The 24,770-nt window shown below is 53.6% G+C and overlaps 1 protein-coding gene across 1 annotated transcript in view; it reads left to right on the top strand.

Annotated features, from left to right (window-relative positions):
- Nucleotides 1-23,416, top strand: part of TGM1 (transglutaminase 1) — a 30,892-nt gene extending 7,476 nt beyond the window's left edge. Inside the window, exons 4-15 of the mRNA XM_029580734.1 lie at nt 4,403-4,654; nt 8,961-9,079; nt 9,369-9,476; nt 13,323-13,497; nt 13,625-13,763; nt 15,580-15,683; nt 15,807-15,895; nt 15,997-16,150; nt 16,474-16,758; nt 20,440-20,600; nt 21,575-21,711; nt 21,958-23,416. Of these exons, the coding sequence (XP_029436594.1) occupies nt 4,403-4,654; nt 8,961-9,079; nt 9,369-9,476; nt 13,323-13,497; nt 13,625-13,763; nt 15,580-15,683; nt 15,807-15,895; nt 15,997-16,150; nt 16,474-16,758; nt 20,440-20,600; nt 21,575-21,711; nt 21,958-22,102 (1,868 nt within the window). The 3' untranslated portion in view covers nt 22,103-23,416. The remainder of the gene's footprint in view (nt 1-4,402; nt 4,655-8,960; nt 9,080-9,368; nt 9,477-13,322; nt 13,498-13,624; nt 13,764-15,579; nt 15,684-15,806; nt 15,896-15,996; nt 16,151-16,473; nt 16,759-20,439; nt 20,601-21,574; nt 21,712-21,957) is intronic.
- Nucleotides 23,417-24,770: the final 1,354 nt, after the last annotated feature.

Below are 24,770 nucleotides of genomic sequence, written 5' to 3' on the forward strand. Positions count from 1 at the left end.
TGGTGGAAGGGAGCCGTGTCCTCTGGCACGGAGCACGTGGGGGGGGGGGGGGGGGGGGGCAGGACTCCTCCCTGGCTGAGGAGTAACCGTGTCCCAGGGCACCGAGCTGTACCCCCGGCCCGGGCTCCTCCACCATTCCCCGCAGCTCCTCTCCTCTCTCCTCTCGCCCTTGGCACTCGTGGAACGGTGCCGTGTCCTCTGGCACGGAGCTCGCGGGGGGGGGGGGGGCAGGACTCCTCCCTGGCTGAGGAGTAACCGTGTCCCAGGGCACCGAGCTGTACCCCCGGCCCGGGCTCCTCCACCATTCCCTGCAGCTCCTCTCCTCTCCTCTCGCCCTTGGCACTGGTGGAAGGGAGCCGTGTCCTCTGGCACGGGGGGGGGGGGGGGGTGCAGGACTCCTCCCTGGCTGCTCTCTGGCCGCAGAGAGCGGCTCACGGTGCACTCTTTCATCTGCTCCTGCCGCCCCTCTAATTTCCTGAGCTGGAATGTGTCTACGCCTGCCTCCTGTGGCTCCCGCGGAAGGTCAGCGCCGCCTGGCCTGGCCCACTTGTGGCTGCTGTGTTTCCTGAGCTTTGCAGCTGTGGGTTCTGCCCGGCCCTGGCTTCCACGTGGCTCCTCTGCTCTGTGTGCCATCTCCTCCTGACATGTACCTCTCCTCCCCGCCCCCCTCGCCCAACCTAACATTTCACAATGTCTCTCTCCTCCTCTCTGCCTTTCTCCTCCTCTCCTTCACTCTGCTTCTCCCTTCTAATCAAGAACCTTGTGATTTTTTTTTCCTGTCTCTGTGAGACCCCCCACAGGCTGACAGCCCCTCTTGTGAGACCCCCCACCATGATCCCCTCATCCTGCCCCACCCTCCACCTAAGACGCCCCACAGCGTCAGTGACTCCCTAGAACTTGAGGCTTGGAATCGGGCCACAGATTCACATGGGGAGGGGTGAGCTGCATGGGTGGAAACCAGGGTACACCTTGGGAGGGAGAGCACCTGGGGCTGGAGCCTCCCTCACAAGCTGCATCCAGGAAGCTCTGCGGAAGCTCCTATCCCCTTAGATTACATCAGCACATCTTTTCTTATTCTCTCTCCAGTTGTTATTTCCTTGCTGCATGTGCACACAGCTTCCTGAATCACTGAATGCTGCACTGTGAGCCTGGGGGAGTCACTTTATCTCCCTGTGCCTGAGCTCTAATCCCCGGCTCTGTCACTGACTCTCTGTGTGTGACCTCGGGGGAGTCACTTTATCTCCCTGTGCCTCAGCTCTAATCCCTGGCTCTGTCACTAACTCTCATGTGTGACCCTGGGGGAGTCACTTTATCTCCCTGTGCCTCAGCTCTAATCCCTGACTCTGTCCCTGACTCTCTGTGTGTGACCTCAGGGGAGTCACTTTATCTCCCTGTGCCTCAGCTCTAATCCCTGACTCTGTCCCTGACTCTCTATGTGTGTGACCTCAGGGGAGTCACTTTATCTCCCTGTGCCTCAGCTCTAATCCCCGGCTCTGTCACTGACTCTCTGTGTGTGACCTCAGGGGAGTCACTTTATCTCCCTGTGCCTCAGCTCTAATCCATGGCTCTGTCACTGACTCTCTGTGTGTGACCTCAGGGGACTCACTTTATCTCCCTGTGCCTGAGCTCTAATCCCTGGCTCTCTCACTAACTCTCTGTGTGTGACCTCAGGGGAGTCACTTTATCTCCCTGTGCCTCAGCTCTAATCCATGGCTCTGTCACTGACTCTCTGTGTGTGACCTCAGGGGACTCACTTTATCTCCCTGTACCTCAGCTCTAATCCCCGCCTCTGTCACTGACTCTGTGTGTGTGTGATCTCGAGGGAGTCACTTTATCTCCCTGTGCCTCAGCTCTAATCCATGGCTCTGTCACTGACTCTCTGTGTGTGACCTCAGGGGAGTCACTTTATCTCCCTGTGCCTCAGCTCTAATCCATGGCTCTGTCACTGACTCTCTGTGTGTGACCTCAGGGGACTCACTTTATCTCCCTGTGCCTCAGCTCTAATCCCCGGCTCTGTCACTGACTCTGTGTGTGTGTGACCTCAGGGGACTCACTTTATCTCCCTGTGCCTCAGCTCTAATCCCCGGCTCTGTCACTGACTCTGTGTGTAACCTCAAGGAGTCACTTTATCTCCCTGTGACTCAGTTCTAATCCCCAGCTCTGTCACTGCGCGTGACCTCAGGGGAGTCACTTTATTCCCCTGTGCCTCAGCTCTAATCCCCGGCTCTGTCACTGACTCTCTGTGTGTGACCTCAGGGTGAGTCACTTTATCCCCCTGTGCCTCAGTTCTAATCCCCGGCTCTGTCACTGCGCGTGACCTCAGGGGAGTCACTTTATTCCCCTGTGCCTCAGCTCTAATCCCCGGCTCTGTCACTGACTCTCTGTGTGTGACCTCAGGGTGAGTCACTTTATCCCCCTGTGCCTCAGTTCTAATCCCCGGCTCTGTCACTGCGTGTGACCTCAGGGGAGTCCCTTTAGCTCCCTGTGCCTCGGTTCATGGTGGGAACAGGAAGGAAAGTTAGAGACTGTGGTTTCTTGCTGCTTCCTTGAGCTTGCAGCTCATTTGGACTCTGAGCTGAGATCTGGTGCTGTGAACCCTTCATGACAAACTTCCCAGGGATCTTATATTCTCTCCCCTCTCCTCGCTGGGGGAGCCATGCACCAGGGCCCTAACTCTGACCACTAGGTGTCGCCATCGCCTCCGCGGCATCCCTGAGCCCTTGCTGTCACAGGGAGCAGGAAGGCATGAACCACGAATCCAACCCAGGTCCCTTCATACCGGGCTCGCTGATCTGGGCCTCTTAGTAATCCTTGGCTCTGTCACTGACTTTCTGTGTGGGATCCGCATGCTGGAAATGTAGAATTGTTTTCTTTTTCATGAGATATTGTTGTGCACCACCTTTAAGAGGGTTTACGTGCTTAAATGGTCCATACATTTTTACATTAAATTAAATTGGAAACTAGGTCTCTGGTCTCACAGTGAATTTGCAGCAAAGATGGCATTTGAAACTTGATAGTGAATTAGTGACAGTGGTGAGATTGGAAGCTGGATCAGCAGTTATACCAGTGAATCGGTGTCAGCGGTGGGATTAGAAGATGGATCAGCAGTTATACCAGTGAATCGGTGTCAGTGGTGGGATTAGAAGATAGATCAGCAGTTATACCAGTGAATCGGTGTTAGCGGTGGGATTAGAAGATGGATCAGCAGTTATACCAGTGAATCGGTGTCAGCGGTGGGATTAGAAGATGGATCAGCAGTTATACCAGTGAATCGGTGTTAGTGGTGGGATTAGAAGATGGGTCAGCAGTTATACCAGTGAATCGGTGTTAGTGGTGGGATTAGAAGATGGATCAGCAGTTATACCAGTGAATCAGTGTTAGAGGTGGGATTGGAAGCTGGATCTGCAGTTATACCAGTGAATCGGTGTTAGCGGTGGGATTGGAAGATGGGTCTGCAGTTATACCAGTGAATCGGTGTTAGCGGTGGGATTGGAAGATGGGTCTGCAGTTATACCAGTGAATCGGTGTTAGTGGTGGGATTAGAAGATGGGTCTGCAGTTATACCAGTGAATCGGTGTTAGTGGTGGGATTAGAAGATGGGTCTGCAGTTATACCAGTGAATCGGTGTTAGTGGTGGGATTAGAAGATGGGTCTGCAGTTATACCAGTGAATCGGTGTTAGTGGTGGGATTAGAAGATGGGTCTGCAGTTATACCAGTGAATCGGTGTTAGTGGTGGGATTAGAAGCTGGATCTGCAGTTATACCAGTGAATCGGTGTTAGTGGTGGGATTAGAAGATGGGTCTGCAGTTATACCAGTGAATCGGTGTTAGCGGTGGGATTGGAAGATGGGTCAGCAGTTATACCAGTGAATCGGTGTTAGTGGTGGGATTGGAAGATGGGTCTGCAGTTATACCAGTGATTCGGTGTTAGAGGTGGGATTAGAAGATGGATCAGCAGTTATACCAGTGAATAGGTGTTAGTGGTGGGATTAGAAGATGGATCAGCAGTTATACCAGTGAATCGGTGTTAGTGGTGGGATTAGAAGATGGGTCTGCAGTTATACCAGTGAATCGGTGTTAGTGGTGGGATTAGAAGATGGGTCAGCAGTTATACCAGTGAATCAGTGTTAGTGGTGGGATTGGAAGATGGATCAGCAGTTATACCAGTGAATCGGTGTTAGCGGTGGGATTAGAAGATGAGTCTGCACTATACTAGTGAATTGGTGGCAGTGCTAGGATTGGAAGCAGTCTCTGAATGATTTGGTGGTAGCGGTGGGATTGGAAGTTGGATCTGTGGGTAACACAATGAGTTGGAAGGAGACATATGATTGGAAATATCGTCTCTTCCAGATCTCTGGGCGTCACATGCTCAGGCTTTATTCTTTTTATCCCATTTTCCCAGGAAACGCCCCACAGGTGTCGAAGGAGACTCTGGTGATAGTGCCAATGATGAAGGAGCTTGACAAAGGCAAGTGGGGTGCACAGGTCAAAGAAGTGAAGGATAGCACCATGTCCATGTGGGTGAACACCTCGTGCAATGCCATCATCGGCAAATATCAGCTGACAGTGAAGACAGAGTCTCCGGGCGGTACCTTCGTGATGCAGCGAGACCCAAAGAATGACGTCTACATTCTCTTCAACCCCTGGTGCCCAAGTGAGTATCAGCTCAGCCTTCTCTATGCCCCCGGCTTACAGCCTCGAAGTGCGTCCTGCCCGTCCCTCTCAGAGAAGAGGGTGATGGGGGGATCTGCATCCCAGGGTTACAGCTACGAGGCGCGTCCTGCCCGTCCCTCACAGAGAAGAGGGTGATGGGGGGGATCTGCACCCCAGGGTTACAGCTACGAGGCGCGTCCTGCCTGTCCCTCTCAGAGAAGAGGGTGATGGGGGGGGGATCTGCACCCCAGGGTTACAGGTACGAGGCGCGTCCTGCCCATCCCTCTCAGAGAAGAGGGAGATGGGGGGGATCTGGACCCCAGGGTTACAGCTACGAGGCGCGTCCTGCCCATCCCTCACAGAGAAGAGGGTGATGGGGGGATCTGGACCCCAGGGTTACAGGTACGAGGTGCGTCCTGCCTGTCCCTCTCAGAGAAGAGGGTGATGGGGGGATCTGCACCCCAGGGTTACAGCCTCGAAGTACGTCCTGCCCATCCCTCTCAGAGAAGAGGGAGATGGGGGGATCTGCACCCCAGGGTTACAGCCTCGAAGTACGTCCTGCCCATCCCTCTCAGAGAAGAGGGAGATGGGGGGGATCTGCACCCCAGGGTTACAGCTACGAGGCGCGTCCTGCCCGTCCCTCTCAGAGAAGAGGGTGATGGGGGGGATCTGCACCCCAGGGTTACAGCTACGAGGCGCGTCCTGCCCATCCCTCACAGAGAAGAGGGTGATGGGGGGGATCTGCACCCCAGGGTTACAGCCTCGAAGTACGTCCTGCCCATCCCTCTCAGAGAAGAGGGAGATGGGGGGGATCTGCACCCCAGGGTTACAGCCTCGAAGTACGTCCTGCCCATCCCTCTCAGAGAAGAGGGAGATGGGGGGGATCTGCACCCCAGGGTTACAGCTACGAGGCGCGTCCTGCCCATCCCTCTCAGAGAAGAGGGAGATGGGGGGGATCTGCACCCCAGGGTTACAGCTACGAGGCGCGTCCTGCCCATCCCTCTCAGAGAAGAGGGTGATGGGGGGGATCTGGACCCCAGGGTTACAGCTACGAGGCGCGTCCTGCCCATCCCTCTCAGAGAAGAGGGTGATGGGGGGATCTGCATCCCAGGGTTACAGCTACGAGGCGCGTCCTGCCCATCCCTCTCAGAGAAGAGGGTGATGGGGGGGATCTGGACCCCAGGGTTACAGCTACGAGGCGCGTCCTGCCCATCCCTCACAGAGAAGAGGGTGATGGGGGGATCTGCACCCCAGGGTTACAGCTACGAGGCGCGTCCTGCCCATCCCTCTCAGAGAAGAGGGTGATGGGGGGGATCTGGACCCCAGGGTTACAGGTACGAGGTGCGTCCTGCCCATCCCTCACAGAGAAGAGGGTGATGGGGGGGATCTGCACCCCAGGGTTACAGCTACGAGGCGCGTCCTGCCCATCCCTCTCAGAGAAGAGGGTGATGGGGGGATCTGCACCCCAGGGTTACAGCTACGAGGCGCGTCCTGCCCATCCCTCTCAGAGAAGAGGGTGATGGGGGGATCTGCATCCCAGGGTTACAGCTACGAGGCGCGTCCTGCCCATCCCTCACAGAGAAGAGGGAGATGGGGGGGATCTGGACCCCAGGGTTACAGGTACGAGGTGCGTCCTGCCCATCCCTCACAGAGAAGAGGGTGATGGGGGGATCTGCATCCCAGGGTTACAGGTACGAGGCGCGTCCTGCCCATCCCTCTCAGAGAAGAGGGTGATGGGGGGATCTGCATCCCAGGGTTACAGCTACGAGGCGCGTCCTGCCCATCCCTCTCAGAGAAGAGGGTGATGGGGGGATCTGCACCCCAGGGTTACAGCTACGAGGCGCGTCCTGCCCGTCCCTCACAGAGAAGAGGGTGATGGGGGGGATCTGGACCCCAGGGTTACAGGTACGAGGTGCGTCCTGCCCATCCCTCACAGAGAAGAGGGTGATGGGGGGATCTGCATCCCAGGGTTACAGCTACGAGGCGCGTCCTGCCCATCCCTCTCAGAGAAGAGGGAGATGGGGGGGATCTGCACCCCAGGGTTACAGCTACGAGGCGCGTCCTGCCCATCCCTCTCAGAGAAGAGGGAGATGGGGGGGATCTGCACCCCAGGGTTACAGGTACGAGGTGCGTCCTGCCCATCCCTCTCAGAGAAGAGGGAGATGGGGGGGATCTGGACCCCAGGGTTACAGCTACGAGGCGCGTCCTGCCCATCCCTCACAGAGAAGAGGGTGATGGGGGGATCTGCATCCCAGGGTTACAGCTACGAGGCGCGTCCTGCCCATCCCTCTCAGAGAAGAGGGAGATGGGGGGGATCTGCACCCCAGGGTTACAGGTACGAGGCGCGTCCTGCCCATCCCTCTCAGAGAAGAGGGAGATGGGGGGGATCTGCACCCCAGGGTTACAGGCACGAGGGGCGTCCTGCCCATCCCTCTCAGAGAAGAGGGAGATGGGGGGGATCTGGACCCCAGGGTTACAGCTACGAGGCGCGTCCTGCCCATCCCTCACAGAGAAGAGGGTGATGGGGGGATCTGCATCCCAGGGTTACAGCTACGAGGCGCGTCCTGCCCATCCCTCTCAGAGAAGAGGGAGATGGGGGGGATCTGCACCCCAGGGTTACAGCTACGAGGCACGTCCTGCCCATCCCTCTCAGAGAAGAGGGTGATGGGGGGGATCTGCACCCCAGGGTTACAGCTACGAGGCGCGTCCTGCCCATCCCTCACAGAGAAGAGGGTGATGGGGGGATCTGCACCCCAGGGTTACAGCTACGAGGCGCGTCCTGCCCGTCCCTCACAGAGAAGAGGGTGATGGGGGGGATCTGCACCCCAGGGTTACAGGTACGAGGTGCGTCCTGCCCATCCCTCACAGAGAAGAGGGTGATGGGGGGATCTGCATCCCAGGGTTACAGCTACGAGGCGCGTCCTGCCCATCCCTCTCAGAGAAGAGGGAGATGGGGGGGATCTGCACCCCAGGGTTACAGCTACGAGGCGCGTCCTGCCCATCCCTCTCAGAGAAGAGGGAGATGGGGGGGATCTGCACCCCAGGGTTACAGGTACGAGGTGCGTCCTGCCCATCCCTCTCAGAGAAGAGGGAGATGGGGGGGATCTGGACCCCAGGGTTACAGCTACGAGGCGCGTCCTGCCCATCCCTCACAGAGAAGAGGGTGATGGGGGGATCTGCATCCCAGGGTTACAGCTACGAGGCGCGTCCTGCCCATCCCTCTCAGAGAAGAGGGAGATGGGGGGGATCTGCACCCCAGGGTTACAGCTACGAGGCACGTCCTGCCCATCCCTCTCAGAGAAGAGGGTGATGGGGGGGATCTGCACCCCAGGGTTACAGCTACGAGGCGCGTCCTGCCCATCCCTCACAGAGAAGAGGGAGATGGGGGGGATCTGGACCCCAGGGTTACAGGTACGAGGTGCGTCCTGCCCATCCCTCACAGAGAAGGTGCCCTGTGGTATTTATCGTATCAGTGAGGGTCGGGAGTGGTTAGATATGTGATATATTTGTCAAAGTAGAAAGAGCAGTATAGTGACAGAGAATGCGATCCGAATGCCCAGGGCGCAATAACAGAGCAGCATGTGATATCCTCCATATCGCTGCGATGGAACGGCTTCTGCAGCTCAGTCTGCTCTCCTCCCTCAGTGGGGTCTCCTGCTGGACTCTTCTTGTCTGGGTGTAAATAAGAGAACCCCCCCCCCCCCCCCCCAGCTCTCCAGTTTCCTTGGCAGAGCTGGAGGCTCAGCTTGGTGCCTCTCTCTCCTCCCGCTGGGTGAGGCTCAGCTCAGAGCACAGGCTGGGCAGACACCGCTGGAGGGGTTTCTGCTGTGTTTGTGTGGGGGGTGGGAGGGAAGGGGAGAGGGGGAAGGTCTTCTGGCAGACAGGGCTCTCCCTGCCCCTCCATCTCATGGGAGGAGCTGGGTGCCCTGCAGCTCCTGCTGCTGAGAAGTGGGCATGGGGGGTCCTGGCTTGGGAAAGTCTCATTCCACCCAACTTTCAACTCCCTTTATAAACCTCGGCTTATTAGTGAATGCCATCGTCCTGTAACAATACCGGGCTCCCCGTCTCACTCACTCACTCCCTTTCTGAGCGTCGCCGGCTCACCCCGGGTTGACTCGAGAGGCTGCCTTTGCCCCGTTGTGGAATGGGATCGTAATCCCGCTCCACCCGAGGGCAATCGACCGGAACTGCAAATCCATGGCGGGACTGGATCAGGCCGTTGGGGGGCGACCCTGTCACCTTCCCCCCCGGGCCGAGAGCCAGCCCCCTCTCTGCTCTCCCAGTAATCGGTGTCTTCTCCTCCGCAGTGGACGCCGTCTTCATGGACAACGAGTCCTGGCGCTGCGAATACGTGATGAACGAGACCGGCAGGTTGTACTACGGAACCGAGCAGCAGATCGGGGAGCGGACCTGGAGCTACGGACAGGTGAGGCTCGGGCACCGGGGGGGGGGGGGGTGCCCCCTTCCGGCCACGCTGCCCCCCCTGCGTCCTCCTTCCGCCCGGGAGGCGCCCGTCCAGTGACACCGTCCAGGCGCCCCCTTCCTTCATCGCCCGAACACCTGCCCGGATATAGGCCCTGCCCATCCACCTCTCCCCTCACCCAGCATCTGCCTGGGGGGATGCCCCCTTCCAGAGATCCCCTTCGTGCTCCCTCCCCTCCTCACAGCGAGAAACCCTTTACCCAGCAGTCGCCTTTCTGTGTCTCTCTTCTCAGTTCGACCGGGGCGTCTTGGACGCCAGCTTGTACGTTTTGGATCGAGGTGGGATGCCGTACACCGGGCGCAACGATCCCATCGCTGTGTGCAGAGTCATCTCAGCTATGGTAAGTCTCTCCCATCCCCCCGCTGGCTTCCTCCTTCGTGTCCCATGCTGCCTATCGACTCCTAGTGACGTTCAGTGGACGAGGGGGGAAAGGCCGACTGGCTCGCCCAGTTTGCAGTACGTGGCTGGATACACCGTGGCTTCCGTGGGCCCCTGGTCGCAGGATGCGTGTGGCTGCACCCCAGGAGGAACCATGGCAAAAGGACCTGCCTGAATATTGTACCCCCCCCGCCGCCACCACTCAGAGCGTTGGAAAAATTATGTGCGGGGGCTCACAACTTGCCGGATTTAAAAAAAAAAAAAAAGGTGGGAGAGGAGGAGGAGGGCACCAGCTTCTTTGAGGTTGGAGGGTGGGGTAAAGTATGCACAAAGTACTCAAATCTTTTGCCCCTCCCCCCCTCCCCCCCATTCCTCCACCCGCAGTAGGAGCGGAATACAAGCTACACGAGGGCCCGATGCGTTCGGGTTCCCGCGTGCACAGAGTTTCAGAGAAAAGCTGGAACTTCCCTTTTGAAAATTGCCTGCAGGGGCCATGGGTATTAAAATTGCACCCCCCCCCCCCCCCGATGCACTTGCTGTCCATCGCTGGTGAGGACTGGAGCTGAGCTGTGGGAGGCGCGACCTTGTTGCTTGTATTGTCAAGGGAAGGCAGGGCCAGGTTCACGATCTCATGTCTTTTTGGTTGTAATTTTGAGGTAGCCGGAGGACTGGTTGAGTTGCTGCGCTCCAGCCAAGTGTGTCTCATTTAGCTGTATTTTGGGGTTTTGTTTTGCTTTACTTAGAGGAGGGGCAGGCCCTGTTTGGGGAGCCGTGGGACCCAGTCAAGCTGACTATGTGTTTCTGGTTATATTTTCCAGGGGCCGGGCCTTGCCTCTGCACTGTGCCTGTGTATACTTCTCTGTTATCTCTGGAGGCTGCCCTCTCTTATCTCCTGCCTCTTTGTTGGGGTAGCTCTGTGCTGTCTCAATGCCTGGCTGGCTCCCGGGGGACGCTTCTATCTCTGCATGTATGATCCAAGCCCACATTGAGCCTCTGCAGGAGAATAAAGGAACACGGTTGCCCAGTAACCATTCCTGTGTTTGCGTCATTTGTCGGAAGGCAAAGTGGGTTTCTTACTCCATTACAGCCCCATTGCAAACCGCACCCCACCAGGAGACAAGCACAGGATGCAGGGAGGCACTGGAGGAAGACGACAGTCTCTCTGCATTAATCTCCAGCAGACGAGCAAACCAGAAGAGTGTAGGCCCTGGCTATAGTGTAGCAAAAGGACGCCGATAATTCCAGGATCTAAGAGACAGACACAACCATTGCTGGTTTTATCCAACTGCCTGCATGGAGATGTCGTCCTGCATTCATGCATGCAGTGGGGTAAAACTGTGATTGGATTAGCCTGTCCCTAATATTATGGAATTATTGGCAACTCTAGGGTAGTGTGTAGGCTTCAGCCAAAGCATAGAATGTGGTCCACGGGCCTCGTTCAGAGCATGGTGTGCAATTCACAGACCTTTGCCAGAGCCCAGAGTGTAGGCCACAAACAAAATGTAACGAGTAGGCCTCATTCTGAAGCATAGAGTGTAGACCACAAACAAAATGTAACGTGTAGGCCACAAACAAAATGTAACGTGTAGGCCTCATTCTGAAGCACAGTGTAGGTCACAAACAAAATGTAGAGTGTAGGCCTCATTCTGAAGCATAGAGTGTAGGCCACAAACAAAATGTAGAGTGTAGGCCTCATTCTGAAGCATAGAGTGTAGGCCACAAACACAATGTAGAGTGTAAGCCTCAGTCTGAAGCATAGAGTGTAGGCCACACACAAAATGTAGAGTGTAGGCCTCATTCTGAAGTATAGCGTGTAGGCCACAAACAAAATGTAGAGTGTAGGCCTCATTCTGAAGCATAGAAATAGGCTGCAAACACAGTGTAGAGTGTAAAGTTCAGTCTGGAGCATACATTGTAGGCTGAAACCACAGCGTAGAGTGTAGGATGCAACAACAATGTAGAATGTAGGCCGCAACCATGGTATCAAGTGTTGACCCCAGTCTGAAACACAGAGAGTAGACCCCAGCATGGAATGCAGAGTGTCTGCTAGTACCTGTTGTGATAGTATTGGGCTAGTTTCATCTTTTCATGGGTTAGTCGGCAGATTTCATTCTCCATTCCCTTTGACATGGAAGGAACTGGAATTGCAGGCCGGGGCAACACTGCTGCTGCTGACGTCATCCCATTCTGCTCTCAGTATCTGATCTCAGTAGCATTTTGCTGGGGGTGGAGTGAAGGGGAGACTTCCTAGGTTAGTGGGGAAGAGGGATAACTAATGATCAGCTGCCTTCCCTCCCCACCACCCCTTTTCCTCCGCAGGGAGGGTAGCAGCGCTGAAATCTGTTCACTTCTATGGCCAGCGTGAGAGGACGCAAATGTTTCCGCCTTTCTCCCAAGTGCAGTCTTGGAGCCCTCCCGCGAAGGCGCTGCCACTGTGTAACCAGTCAAACCAGATTCATAAAAACTTTTCATACTGTGGGAATTGGAGGAGGAGAAGGACTGAGGAGAAAATTAATGAAATGCTGTGTGTATGTGTGTGTGTCTCTCTCTCTCTCTCTCTCTCTCTCTATCCTTCATCCTGCTCCTCTCTCTGTGTCTCTCTCTCTCTCCTTCATCCTGCTCCTCTCTCTGTGTCTCTGGGCCTTAGCCTTCATCCCTGACTCTCTCTGCATGTGTTCCTCGTGGTCTGTTGCCACACGCACGTTCTCTGTGCCTCTGTGTGCATCTCTTTCTCTGTGAGCCCTGTCAATCTCTGTCTCTCCGGCTGTCCCTTCATTTTCCACCATCTCCTCGGGTTTTCCCCTTAAGGTAGACACGCCTCTCCCAGTCAGCAAGAATGATTATTAAGGTTGCAATTAGGATGAACACCCTCATTAAACAGAGGAAGATTTGACACCCGTGGGTTTCGGGGCACTCCACCCATGGGAGGCTCCGTGCTCTGAGGGAACAGGGCTGGGTGCGGAGGGTCACGGCGGCGTTGACACATCGGCAGTCGCACTGGCGTGGTGAGAGGCTTTCCTGGCTTCTGATGGAGATCCCGGCCCTGCGCCTTCGTCGGAGGATGGGTCGGGCCAGGCACGTGGCGTTCTGGGTATCGGTCACTCCTAAGGAGCCTGTGGCATGACCCCAGCCGTGCCCAACCCTTATCTGCTCAAATAACGCGTCTGCCCATCGATCAATACTGCCAGGCTCGCTGGACATGGGCCCAGCTTTTGAGATACCCGGTGCCGTGTCTGTGGCGGGGGAGCAGGGCTGCACGGCCCATCTAGCCTGGGCCAGTTTAATTCCCGGTGCAACGCCGCTGACCCCGGCTGTTCTCTGACACTCCCCTCGCTCCTTTATAACCAAGGATTTCTGTCACTGTTTCTGGCTCCCTCGCTTTCCTTCGTGTGCCTGGTTTATAACTTGGGGGCACTGGGACATCTTTCTCGTAACCTCCCCGTCTCCTCCCTCCTCTAGGGCAGATGTAGTTTGCTCTTTTGCTGCTGACCTTGTACCATTTTGGTCGCCTTTCTCTGGCCGGCCTTCTGTCTGTCTGTATCCCTTCAGAAGTTCTGCCTCCAGAAATGGACACCAAAGCCCTGAAATCTCTGGTCCAGACATGGCCCAGGACAGGGTGGGGAGGGGACAGGACATTTGGAAGACAATGCTGGAGGAAGGGTACACTGAGAGACACCTTTCTGTGTCCGGCTGCCCTCTGACCCCCAGCTGCACTCCCCTCCGACTCCTCCCTCCCCGGCTGCTCGCTGGCCGCCGTGCTGCCTTTTCACGGCCCTGACCCCAGCTGCCCTCTCTCTGTCCGCTTCAGGTGAACTCGCTGGATGACAACGGCGTGGTCGCGGGGAACTGGTCTGGAAACTACTCTGACGGCACCAGCCCCACAGCCTGGGTGGGCAGCACGGACATCCTCCTGAAATACCACCAGTCGGGGAGCCCAGTCCTGTACGGGCAGTGCTGGGTCTTCTCTGCGGTCACCACCACAGGTAACTAGGGGAGGAGGGGCTAGGTCTGTGTGTCCTTCTGCCCCTTGTTGATGATGTCCATGTGCACCGCTGTCGTGTCCCCCCCCCCCCGGGGAAGATTAACGTCCGTTTGTCCTGTTCCTTGCAGTGCTTCGCTGTCTGGGAATTCCCGGACGAAGCGTCACCAACTTTGCCTCGGCTCACGACACAGATGCCAGCCTCACGCTGGACGTGTACTTCGATGAAAATATGAATCCACTGGAGGATATGAACACAGACTCCGTCTGGTGAGTAAGCGGGGAGCACTCGCACCGTGTGCGCAGAGCGAGGAGAATGTCAGGGGGAGCGCTGGCGGCGTGTAACGGCGCAGTCCGAGTGCCTTCACTGTGCACGAGTGCGAATGTGATAACAAGGCTGAGTGATGTATAAGTGCAGCCAGCATGACCGGGGACTTGGATCAGGGGAGAGCGCTGGATGCAGTGCACTTGGATTTCAGCGAGGCCTTTGCCACGGTTCTGCACAGAAATCCTATAAATGAATTGTGCGCCCTGGGTATGGATCCTAGAGTGACTGTGACGGGTTAGAAACTGGGAGGCGACAGAGGGGAGTGGTAAATGGAGCTTCCTGTGAGGAGGGGGTTCTTACTAGCGCTGGGCCTCAGGGGGTCGCTCCTTGGACCGGCTCTTTTCAACATTTTTGTGAGCGACATAAGGGAAGGGTTTGTCTTTTTACCAATGAAACCAAAATCTGTAACAGGGTGGAGAGCCAGGAAGGAGTGGAAAGCACGAGGAGGGATCTAGCGAAGCTTAAGGAATGGTCGAAGGTCTGGCAGCTAAGTTTTAATTCTAAAAAATGCAGAATATTGCATTTAGGATGCAAAAACTCAAGGGAAAGGTATAGAATTGGAAGGGAAATTCTTCTAAGCACAAAGGACGGGGTCATTGTATCTGAGGATCTTAAGGTGGTCAAACAGATGGATAAAGCGATGGCAAAAACCAAACAGATGCTTGGCCACATAGGGAGAGGAGAGGACTGGTCAGCAGAAAAAGGGAGGTGATTATTATTGCCCCTGTATAAGTCCCTGGTGAGACCTCACGTGTAATACTGAGTACAATTCTGCAAAAGGATAAGACCAGGATGGAGATGGGCCAGAGGGAGGCTACTGAAATGGCCAATGATCTTCATTCGAAAGCATAGGGGGAGAGACTTAGAGATCTAAACATGCACACCCTACAGGAAAGGTGAGATAGGGACATGATAGAGACATTCAAATATCTCAGAGGTTTCCAGGCACAGGAGCTGAGCCTCTATCAATGGAAAGGAGGCTCTACAACGAGGGGTCATGGGATGAGGGTGAAAGGGGGCAGACTCAGGAGTAACCTTAGGAAATCTCTCTTTACAGAGAGGGTGGTGGATGCATGGAACGGCCCCCAGTGCAGGTGATGGAGACAAAAACAGTATCTGAATTCAGGAAAGCATGAGATAAATATAGGGGATGTCCAATAGAGTGATGGGAATTATAATGCTAAATTAATTGGATGAATGGGCAGACTGGATAGGGCATGTGGTCTTTTTCTGCCAACATGTTTCTATGTATGCATGCAAATAGTTTAAGATCTCTGTCGGCATGAATGCATACAAATGGTATAAGCGCTGACTGTCAGCGTGTACACATATGAATGGTGTAAGAATGTTGTCAGCGTGCACGTGTGAATGGTGTAACTGCTGTCAGGCTGTGCTAGACTGAACGATAGATGAGCGCTGACTGTCAGTACGTATGCATATGAATAATGTAAGAGTGCTGTCAGTGCAAGAGCATTGTCAGCGTGCACATGTGTGAATGGTGTAACTGCTGTTAGGCTGTGCTAGACTGAACGATATACGAGTGCTGACTGTCTGTGTATGCATATGAATAATGTAAGAGTGCTGTCAGTGCAAGAGCATTGTCAGCGTGCACATGTGTGATTGGTGTGACGGTGCTGCCATTGTGAATGATGCATGAGTGCTGACTGTCAGCATGCATGCACGTGAATCGGGTAAGAGTCCTTTCAGGCTGAAATGACCTCTCTCAACCATATCAAAAACGACCGACTCTTGCTGCAGGAATTATCACGTTTGGAATGACTGCTGGATGACCCGCCCTGACCTGCCCTCAGGCAACGATGGATGGCAGGCTCTGGACTCTACCCCTCAGGAGACCAGCAGTGGTGAGTAGCACAGGAAGGGGGAGGGGGGGAGTCCTGGGGTACAGGGGAAAGGTAAGAACCTGCAGGAGCAGCGAGAGACACCCCCCGCCTGCAGTCTGACCGATGCTTCCCTTCTCCTCTCAGGGCTCTTCCGCTGCGGCCCCTCGCCACTCCCGGCCATCAAGAACGGACTGGTCTATATAAAGTATGACACCCCCTTCTGCTTTGCCGAGGTAAGAGATCTGTGGGAGAGGAAGGGAGAGTCCCTCCAGGCGAGGGCTGGGTCAGAGCCATGTACGTGTCTGTGTGTGAACCCCCCTCCTCGGTTTTCCAGGTAAACAGCGACAAGGTGTACTGGCAACGGCAGCCAGGAGGCAACTTTAAGAAGGTTTTTGTGGAGGAAAAGGCTGTGGGTCACAGAATTAGTACCAAAGCTGTCGGCTCCAACGCCCGTGAGGATATCACACACCTGTACAAGCACCCGGAAGGTAACACACACGCGCGTTTGTACAAAAGAAAAACATCTTTTGGAGACAGACGCGCACTCTTCACACATACACACACTCTTCTCACACACAAACACACACTCTACACACATACACACACTCTTCACACACACACACACACACATACTCTACACACATTCTTCACACACACACACACTCACACACACACACACTCTACACACACACACACACTCTTTCACACACACACACAGAAACACATCCCCAGCACGCACACACCTCAGGAGGGTCCCTTCCCTGCCTGACTCCCCCAGCTGTGAGCTCCATTCTCTCTCCCTCTTTCTCAGGCTCGGAGGCGGAGCGGGAGGCGGTGCGGACAGCGGCACAGTACGGCAGCAAGCCCTCCAAGCACGCGCCCAGCGACGACTCGCAGGACGTGCAGGTGCTGATCGAGGCGCAGGACGGGGTCATGATGGGCAGCGACATCTGCATGCAGGTGACGGTGCAGAACCGGAGCGGCAGCCAGCGCTGCATCAGCCTGGTCCTGCGCGTGGCCGTCATGTACTACACCGGGGTCTGCCGCGACGCCTTCAAGGAGGAGACGCAAGAGCTGGTCCTGGGGCCCGGAGAAGGTGAGCCCGTCGTTTGCTGCCGCCATCCCCGAGAACAGCAAACAGCCAGGAGCTCCCCATAGGGAAATATTCTCTGATTCAAGAAACCTTATTTGCCTGAATGACATGCGTTGCGTGACATATGACAAGTGATACGAAAAAGTACAGTAATAGTGATTCATAACAGTAACATTTACAGGATATAGAAAGGAGAATAACAAAGACAGTTCCCGGACTCTGGTGCTGATCCGGATTGCCTCTGCTTAGATCCAAGTTTTGGTCCAGATTGTCTCTGCTCAGATCCCGGTTCTGGCCCGGGGGCAGATCCCACAGACTTTGCTGCTCTCGCTGCTGTTTCTCCTCTTTCCCCCAGGATTAGACGCAGTTTTTCCTGCTCCTTCTTTTGTGGGAAGTCTGTGATTTTTCTCTCTCAGCTTTGGGGAATGTGCATCTCTTCTCTCTTTGCATTTTGCACAGTACAGGAGGAGATGTATTTCTCTTTTGTGGGAAGTCTGTGATTTTTCTCTCTCAGCTTTGGGGAATGTGCATCTCTTCTCTCTTTGCATTTTGCACAGTACAGGAGGAGATGTATTTCTCTTTTGTGGGAAGTCTGTGATTTTCTCTCTCAGCTTTGGGGAATGTGCATCTCTTCTCTCTTTGCATTTTGCACAGTACAGGAGGAGATGTATTTCTCTTTTGTGGGAAGTCTGTGATTTTCTCTCTCGGCTCTGGGTAATATGCGTCTCTTCTCTCTCTGGGGGTTGCACTGCATGCAGTCTGTGGCTTCATGGAGGTTTCCAGTTCAGTTTTTTGTCTGCACCTTCCTATTTCTAACATACGGTTCCTTATTCTGTATTTGGGGTTTTGTCCGTGCTCTGCGCGTGTGTTTAGTTTCTGGGTCGGGACCTCTAGCAGTTCGGCTTGTTCTCTTCTATTTATTTATTTGAGTGTTTTATAGACCATCGGTCCCTGTGATAATCACTAGATCTCAACCGTGTACAGGTTTAGTACTCACAGACAAAGGGAGAGTTACTAAGGCAGGCAGGCATACAGGTAAACATTCAAACCTAAGGGTGCCCTTCCAAGACAGACTGGATGCCTTTGTAATCGTTAATGGAGTGGGGGGGGATGAGAGAATGGGGGGTAATGTGCAGGACATCAGTGAGGGGGGGAACTGGTTATACCAGTCAGGGAGCAGGCATTATCCGATGGCCAGGTTTTCAGTTCTTTCTTAAATTTCTTGCCTTCGGTTATTATTCGAAGATTCCCTGACGTGGAGTCCCATAGCATTGGGCCAGCAATTGATAGCGCTCTGTCTCGCGTTTGTGTCAGACGAGAATTTTCCACGGTCGGGATTTCTAGCCGGCCTTTGTTCTGAGATTTAAGCGCGCCTGTGGGAATATGTGGTTTTCCCATCAAATCATCGTTTGGATTCATGTTGTTGAATATTACTGTTAGAGCTTTGTATATTATTCTCGACTGTACAGGCAGCCAATGCCGCGCTATCAGATTTGGGGGTGGTGTGGTCGAATTTTCTTTTTCCAGTCAGTAGCCTGGCTGCAGCATTTTGCAGTAGTTGGAGCAGTTTAGGGGTATATTGGGGTCTGGGAGTTCATTATAATATTTGCATTGCTGCCTTTTCCTAGGCGGCGTTGTTGCTGTCTTGAGTCCTGGCAGTCAGTGCTGTTTGGGCACTGCAGGTTTGCTCCATAGGTGCTGAGTGTGGGGGTTTTTTTAATGCTGGGTTTTGTGTTGGGTCACAGAGTATCTGGTAGTGGAGGGAGTTTGTGTAACTGTTGCAAAGGTGACCCCAGAATTTTAACATTTGTTTTTCTATCGTGAGTAGTAAGGGGAGATGACCTAGTTTTGACCTGCACAGATTGTTGGGGCAGTTTCTTTGGACACAGAGGGCTTGTTACAGACCTGGGGGAGCAGTTTCGGTCGGGGTTCTGGCTCATTCTGTACAGTTTTAAGTTAATGATGAACTCCTAACCTCACTCCCATATAACAGGACTGGCGGAATGATGCTAGGCATTTCTTTATTACTTATAGGGCTCATAGTGACTCTATGGACAATTTATAGCTCTCAAATGCACGTGGGCCATACTTATTTTCTTGAATTTGTGTTGGAGGAATTTAGGGACTATCATAACTTTAGGCTTTTCCAGGTTTACCTGTAGGACCCGTGGTTTGCAGTCGCTCTATTGCACACTTTCTGGGGTAGGGGATACAATGAGCAGATCCTCTCCACGCAGCAGGCAGGCCTTCTATCTCGGAGTCATTCGTTTCAGTCCTGGAGCTGGGGATTTCTCCAGCAGTATGGGGAGCTCATTGAAGTAGATATTACAGCGGGTGACATTGACGCTCTATCCTTGTCTCTTTCCGGGCTGAAGTAGTCTGTCCGTCAGTCTGCAGGTTGTTTATTTTGACCTTGCAGCTGATGAATGAATTCATGGATTTAATTACATCTTAGCTTCAACCCCTTCCCATCCCTCCACTGACCCCGATTCCAGTTTGCAGTAGTTTAAATTTGAGGCTAGGGTACCTGATAGAATCAAAAGCTTTTTTTGCAAAGTCAATAAAACATGCCAATATTCTCTCTGAGGTGGTATTTTTACACACTTGTTAATTGGTGTCTGTAAGGTGAGGATGGGGTCACTGGGTCGGGTGCTCGAGGAGGATCCGGGCCTGACCTGTCTGCAGGCTTTGGCTGTTCCTTACTGGTTTGTTGAAGACACCACAGAGCTGTTGGCTGATGTTACTGGTGACACAGATCCCTCTGTAATGATTTGGGTTCCTGGGATCCGTACGTACGTACGTTTATAGCTTGGTGTAATTAACCCCTCTGATCATGTCTCAGGGAAATGGCCGGGATGTGGATTCAGGTGATGCAGATTTGCAGGCGCTTCCTGGCCTTGTCCGCTGCCGCGTCTGAGCATTTTGGTTGTAGCTTGTCGGGACTGCAGGCTTCCCTGGGCATTCCTTGGTTTCCAGCGGTGTTGATAATCTTCGATTGTCCTCTCCGGCAGGTTTAGTTTCTCTTGGGTGTGCTTATGGTCATCTGTAAGTAATTCAGGTTTGACCTTTGTACACGGCTGCCAAGTTTTCCATTTGCAGGAGGGAGACCTGTTGGCCAGTCCTGGTTTTGAACTTGCATCCCAAAGCACCCTGGTACTTGTAAACCCTGATTTTACCCATCAGCACGGGGTTATCAGAGATCCAGGACTGACCTTAAATTGCCCTCATGGAACTGGGTAACTTGACAGCTTCCTCCTGTCTGTGTCTTGTATCTTTCTGTCTGTCTCAGATTCACAGAAATGTTGTGTCTGTTTCTACAGCAGCGCATTAGATAACAGGAAGCAGAGGGGCAGAAGGTAGGATTGCCAGCTGGCTCCAGATTTCCAGGACAGGTTGATCCAGTCCTCCTTTTACTCCCCTGCACGCAGAGACTCGCAGTCTTGCTTTTTTCTTAGGGAATGCACCAGGGAAACGAGAACAAGTCCCTGCATGACAATGGGGCCAACCTGTCCTGAAAATCTGGAGCCAGTTGGCAACCCTAGGCAGAAGAGAAATAACGGTGACGGAGCCGAGGCCGGCCCTGCCTCTGGTTGTGTTACATTTCTGAGACAAGGATGGTGGTGGGATGTGTGACGTATTCTCTCATTCCCCTTTCTCACCCTGGGGCTGTGTCTGTCTTTGCAGATAAAGCCGTCATGACGGTCGTGAAGTACTCGGAGTACCGGAACGAGCTGGTGGATCAGGCAGCCATGATGCTCACCGCCTCGGGACAGGTGAAGGAGACGGGGCAGACCCTGGCCAAGCAGCACTCCTTCCGCGTCCGCACGCCGGACCTCACCATCAAGGTAAGGGCCACGCCGTCGCCCTGCGCCAGGGGCCAGCCTTCCACTCCCCCCTCCCCCCCGGTGCTCAGCACGGCTCCCGTTGGGGCCAGGTCCCTCCTCCTCGCAGGCATTTCCCAGTCAACCAAGACTTGACCTTCTAACGTGCCGGAACGTGATCCGCTTTCAAGGGCTTGAAAGGCAGAATATAAACTGAATAAATTAAAAAAAAAAAAGAATTAAACCTGGCGTAGTGCTGAAAGGGAGGAAGGCGGAAGTGTCCTGGTACAAGTTTGGGCAGATCAACGCGGCTCAGCCTGAGCAGGCCCCGAGAGCTCGAGCCATTGTCTCAAGAGGCCTGAGAAATGTTTGTTTTCCTAGGCGAGGCACGGCCAGTCACATCCTGCTGACACCGATACCAAACACCGAGGAACCCATCTCAACATGAAGTTAAAACATTTTCCTAGCACCCGCAGTCGTGGTTAATAGGATGTTGGGGGAAAAGAGGCACAGACGCGCCGGTCCCGTGATTCTGATGTGCACAGCAGGGGGCACTGCCTGGGATTGGGGAAGGGGAATGGTTGAGTTAGGTTTGGGGCAGGGTTAAGGGTTATGACCTGGGTTAGTCACTTCAGCCTCCATCTTAGTGGTTGATTTACTAAGCTTTATTATTATTTTTACCCCATAGACACAGAGCAGGGAAAGTGCCCTCCTGAGTCAGGCTCTTCCATCGTAAGCCCCCTGCAGGCAGTGAAATGCCAGCAGTGCTTGAATTGAATGTAATCTGATCTGAAACGAAGGCAGAACATAAGTAAAACTGAATAAAGGAGCCGAGTTAGCACAGGGGTCGGTGTGGGTTTACGTTGAGGTAGAGCGAGGGTGTGGGTTATAACTGGATTGGGTGGGGGCATTCATGGGGGATCTCTGGGTGGCTCTGGCAGGGTTGGGGGCTTCTTGCAGGCTCTGTTAAAGGCACCTCCCTCACGCTCTCTTTGCAGATACACGGGGAGCCCGTGGTTGGGAACCAGATAATAGCCGAAGTTAGCTTCATCAACCCACTGCAAGTCACGCTTTGCCACGCGGCCTTCCACGTGGAGGGTCCTGGGCTCCAGAGACCCAAAGTGATCCGAGTCGGGTATGTTCCAAGCAACCAGATTTCTGTGTCACCATCGGTGCTCTCCTACGGGCTTTTCAGTGCTATTCTTCTGTGCCCGCCCTCTAATCTCCTCATCCCTGTATCCCTGCTCCTCCCTACATCCCTCTTTCATTGCTTTATGTACACAGTTTTATAAACTGCAAATTACAAACAAAATGTGATCTCTTGTGGGTGATCTTCTGCTTTATCTCTATTTCCTTTCTTTCTCTCCACCCCACCTTGCAGGGACATCGGAGCCCAGAAATCAATCTCCGTTACAGAGCGCTTCACCCCCCGGAAACCGGGGCCCCGGCAGTTCCTCGCCAGTCTGGAAAGCGACAAACTCAGCCAGGTCCACGGCTGCACCGAGGTCATCGTGAGAGAGGCTTGAGCCCAACCACCAGCTTGGACACTAATACGGGGGAAGGGCGGGTGCGGGGCGAACGCCGGTGGCCGTGCCGTGGGTGGGGGAGGGGGAAAGATGGGAGGCTCGGATTATTTATGTATCGCTCAGTATTACGATGTGGCCTGAGGGCAGGGCCGTGGCTCCCAAAGCTGGCGTTCCACTTGTCCGCCACTGCGGCTCTCTCCTAACCGGGCGCCCGGGGAATGGGGCACCTAAAACATCTCCGGCTGGATGACGATGGAAAACGAGTCACACTGAACATTCAGGTGCTGCTGGCAGTTAATGCCTCTTTGGCCAAGTGTCGCTTCACGCGAGCGGATGCCATAAGAGAGAACTCCTGCCGCACCCAAGCACTGTGAAAATCATATTTAGGAGGGGGAGAGTAGTTATTACATATTTATATTTTTGGTTTGTTTTCTTTAAAAGACTATACAGTTATATATAAATGTATACTGGCTGGAAGACTGGCAGTAGGGCAGGGTGTCTTGTGTCATCATCCAGAGCAGGCTGAACCTGTCCTGCCTCTGCCCTGTGGACTTGTTGTTTCCGGAGAGTCCCAGCACGCAGTTGAAGGTGAGAACAGGACTGGCACAGCCTGACCCTAGTCAATGGACTGGAAAGTCCATTGCATTCACCAAGGTGGAGACTGTCAAAGATGCTACAGCAGCAACTCTTAAAACAAGAGCAGAGTCACGGAGCCAAGAACACCCAGATGTAGGAGCCTCTTCCACGCAGGCAGGTTTAGAGGGTGGGGTGGCTAAAAATCAAGTTACAAATTGCAAGAGACCTCAAAGAGTTCATTCATATATTTTCACCATGGCTGAGGTTTGTTAGAAATGAATTATGAAGTCTGATTTCCCTGTTTCTCCATCCAGCCCCCTATACCTCCAGGGGAAAGCTGCGGCCTGCATAAACCATGCATAAGGCTGGTCCCTGGATCCTGCACTCAAGACTCCTCTCTCACTGCGACCCTGACCCTCGCTTTCTCATGGTCCTGATTACACATTAGGATGTAGCACCCCAGTACAGTAATGTGATCAGCTGGATGGTCAGCAATCCCATTACAGTTTATGTAATAAGCACGTTTTTTTTTTCTAAATCTCATGTATCTGATTTGTTACAAATTAAGAACTAATTACAATGGATGGTATATTTATAGAGGTTTTTGCACTTGCTGAAGTGACAGGTACAGAAATCACATGGTCTGCGTTCCCAGCGCGAGGGCCTTCTCCATCTCCTCTGGGCAATGCACATTTTTCTCTATTTGTTCTTCTAGAAAATAAATATTTTTTAATAGTTGTTACTGAGTTGTTTTTTTCCCCCACTCCTCAGTGCAAGTCCCGTCCCTTTACAAAGCTATAGATAGGCAGATGTATTATTACTCCCTGCTAAATGGGGAAGAGAGAGGCTTTGTGTGACAACTTCCTGATGACAGCCTAGGGCAGGGGTAGGCGACTCTGCTCCTGGAGTGCCACAACCAGGTCTGGTTTTCAGGACATGCACAATGAATATGCATGAGATATATTTGCATACAATGGAAGCAGTGCATGCAATTATACTTCATGCATATTATGTGTGTATATCCTGAAAATCGGACCTGATGACCCTAGCCCAGGTCCGACATTGCTTACCTGGGTTAGGGTCACCATCTCCCCTCAGGGGAAAGGAACATGGTAATCCAGTCCTGGATTTGCTGCACTGCATGCAGGAATTTGTAGTTCTGATTCTCCCCCCCAATTTCTCTATGAAAATAAAGAACTACACATCCCTTCAATACATAGAGAAAAACCAGGACTGGATCAGTGTCATCAGTTGACCTGGAGTGAGGCATCAGTCCTAGACTGATGTCCCCATGCTAAGAGTCAGTTGGGTGGGAGTAAACATGCGTGATCAGGGCTAGTGCTTCCTTTAGGTGAGCTAGGTGATTGCCTACAGCGCCCCACCCTAAGGGGGTTGCAAAACCATGGTAGAAATGCCAACAGGATGTGCTGGCAGAGCACATGCTGTTGGCAGCCAAAGAATACAAGAGCTGCCACCAACAGATTAGTTTGGGGGCAGGTGAGCAGGAATGAAGGTTGCCCTGGGCACCAGGTTCTGGGTGCCACGGCTCTCCGATGAAAGCTGGACGAGGAGGGGAGTAGCCATGGATCACAGTAACAAGCCAATGCAATACAGTGTGCTTGGCCAAGCTCACGGCTGTACAGGTTTGGACGCACATTGAAAACTCCTCATGCAACAACGGGCTCAGCGCATCCAAAAAATGCATCCACACCAGCGTGTTGCTAAAAATGCTCATGACATGTAAATTCGTGTTGATGAGACTATTAGCTATTACCTCCCAATGAAAAAAGAAATGTGGGCCTGGCGCGCTCATTTTTACTTGCCAAAATTAATGTCTTCCCCCGGAGCAGGTGATAATTCTTGAGGAGCCCCCAAAGTAAACAGGAACCGAAAAAAAGGAGAACTGGTGGTCAGGTAGGGAAAACGGACGCTCAATTAGCGAGCATCCATTCTCCTAACTCCTGGCTGAGCACAGCTTAGGGAAACAAGGGTTCCTAAAACTGAGCGTCCGTTTTCCTAACCAGCTGACGGCCACCTCTTCTGGGCGCCCGCTGCCGAGGAAGCGCTAGGGGCGCACCATTTCCCCTAGCGC

This window comes from Rhinatrema bivittatum, chromosome 16 (assembly GCF_901001135.1).
Source record: "Rhinatrema bivittatum chromosome 16, aRhiBiv1.1, whole genome shotgun sequence".
Classification (NCBI taxonomy): Eukaryota; Metazoa; Chordata; class Amphibia; order Gymnophiona; family Rhinatrematidae; genus Rhinatrema; species Rhinatrema bivittatum.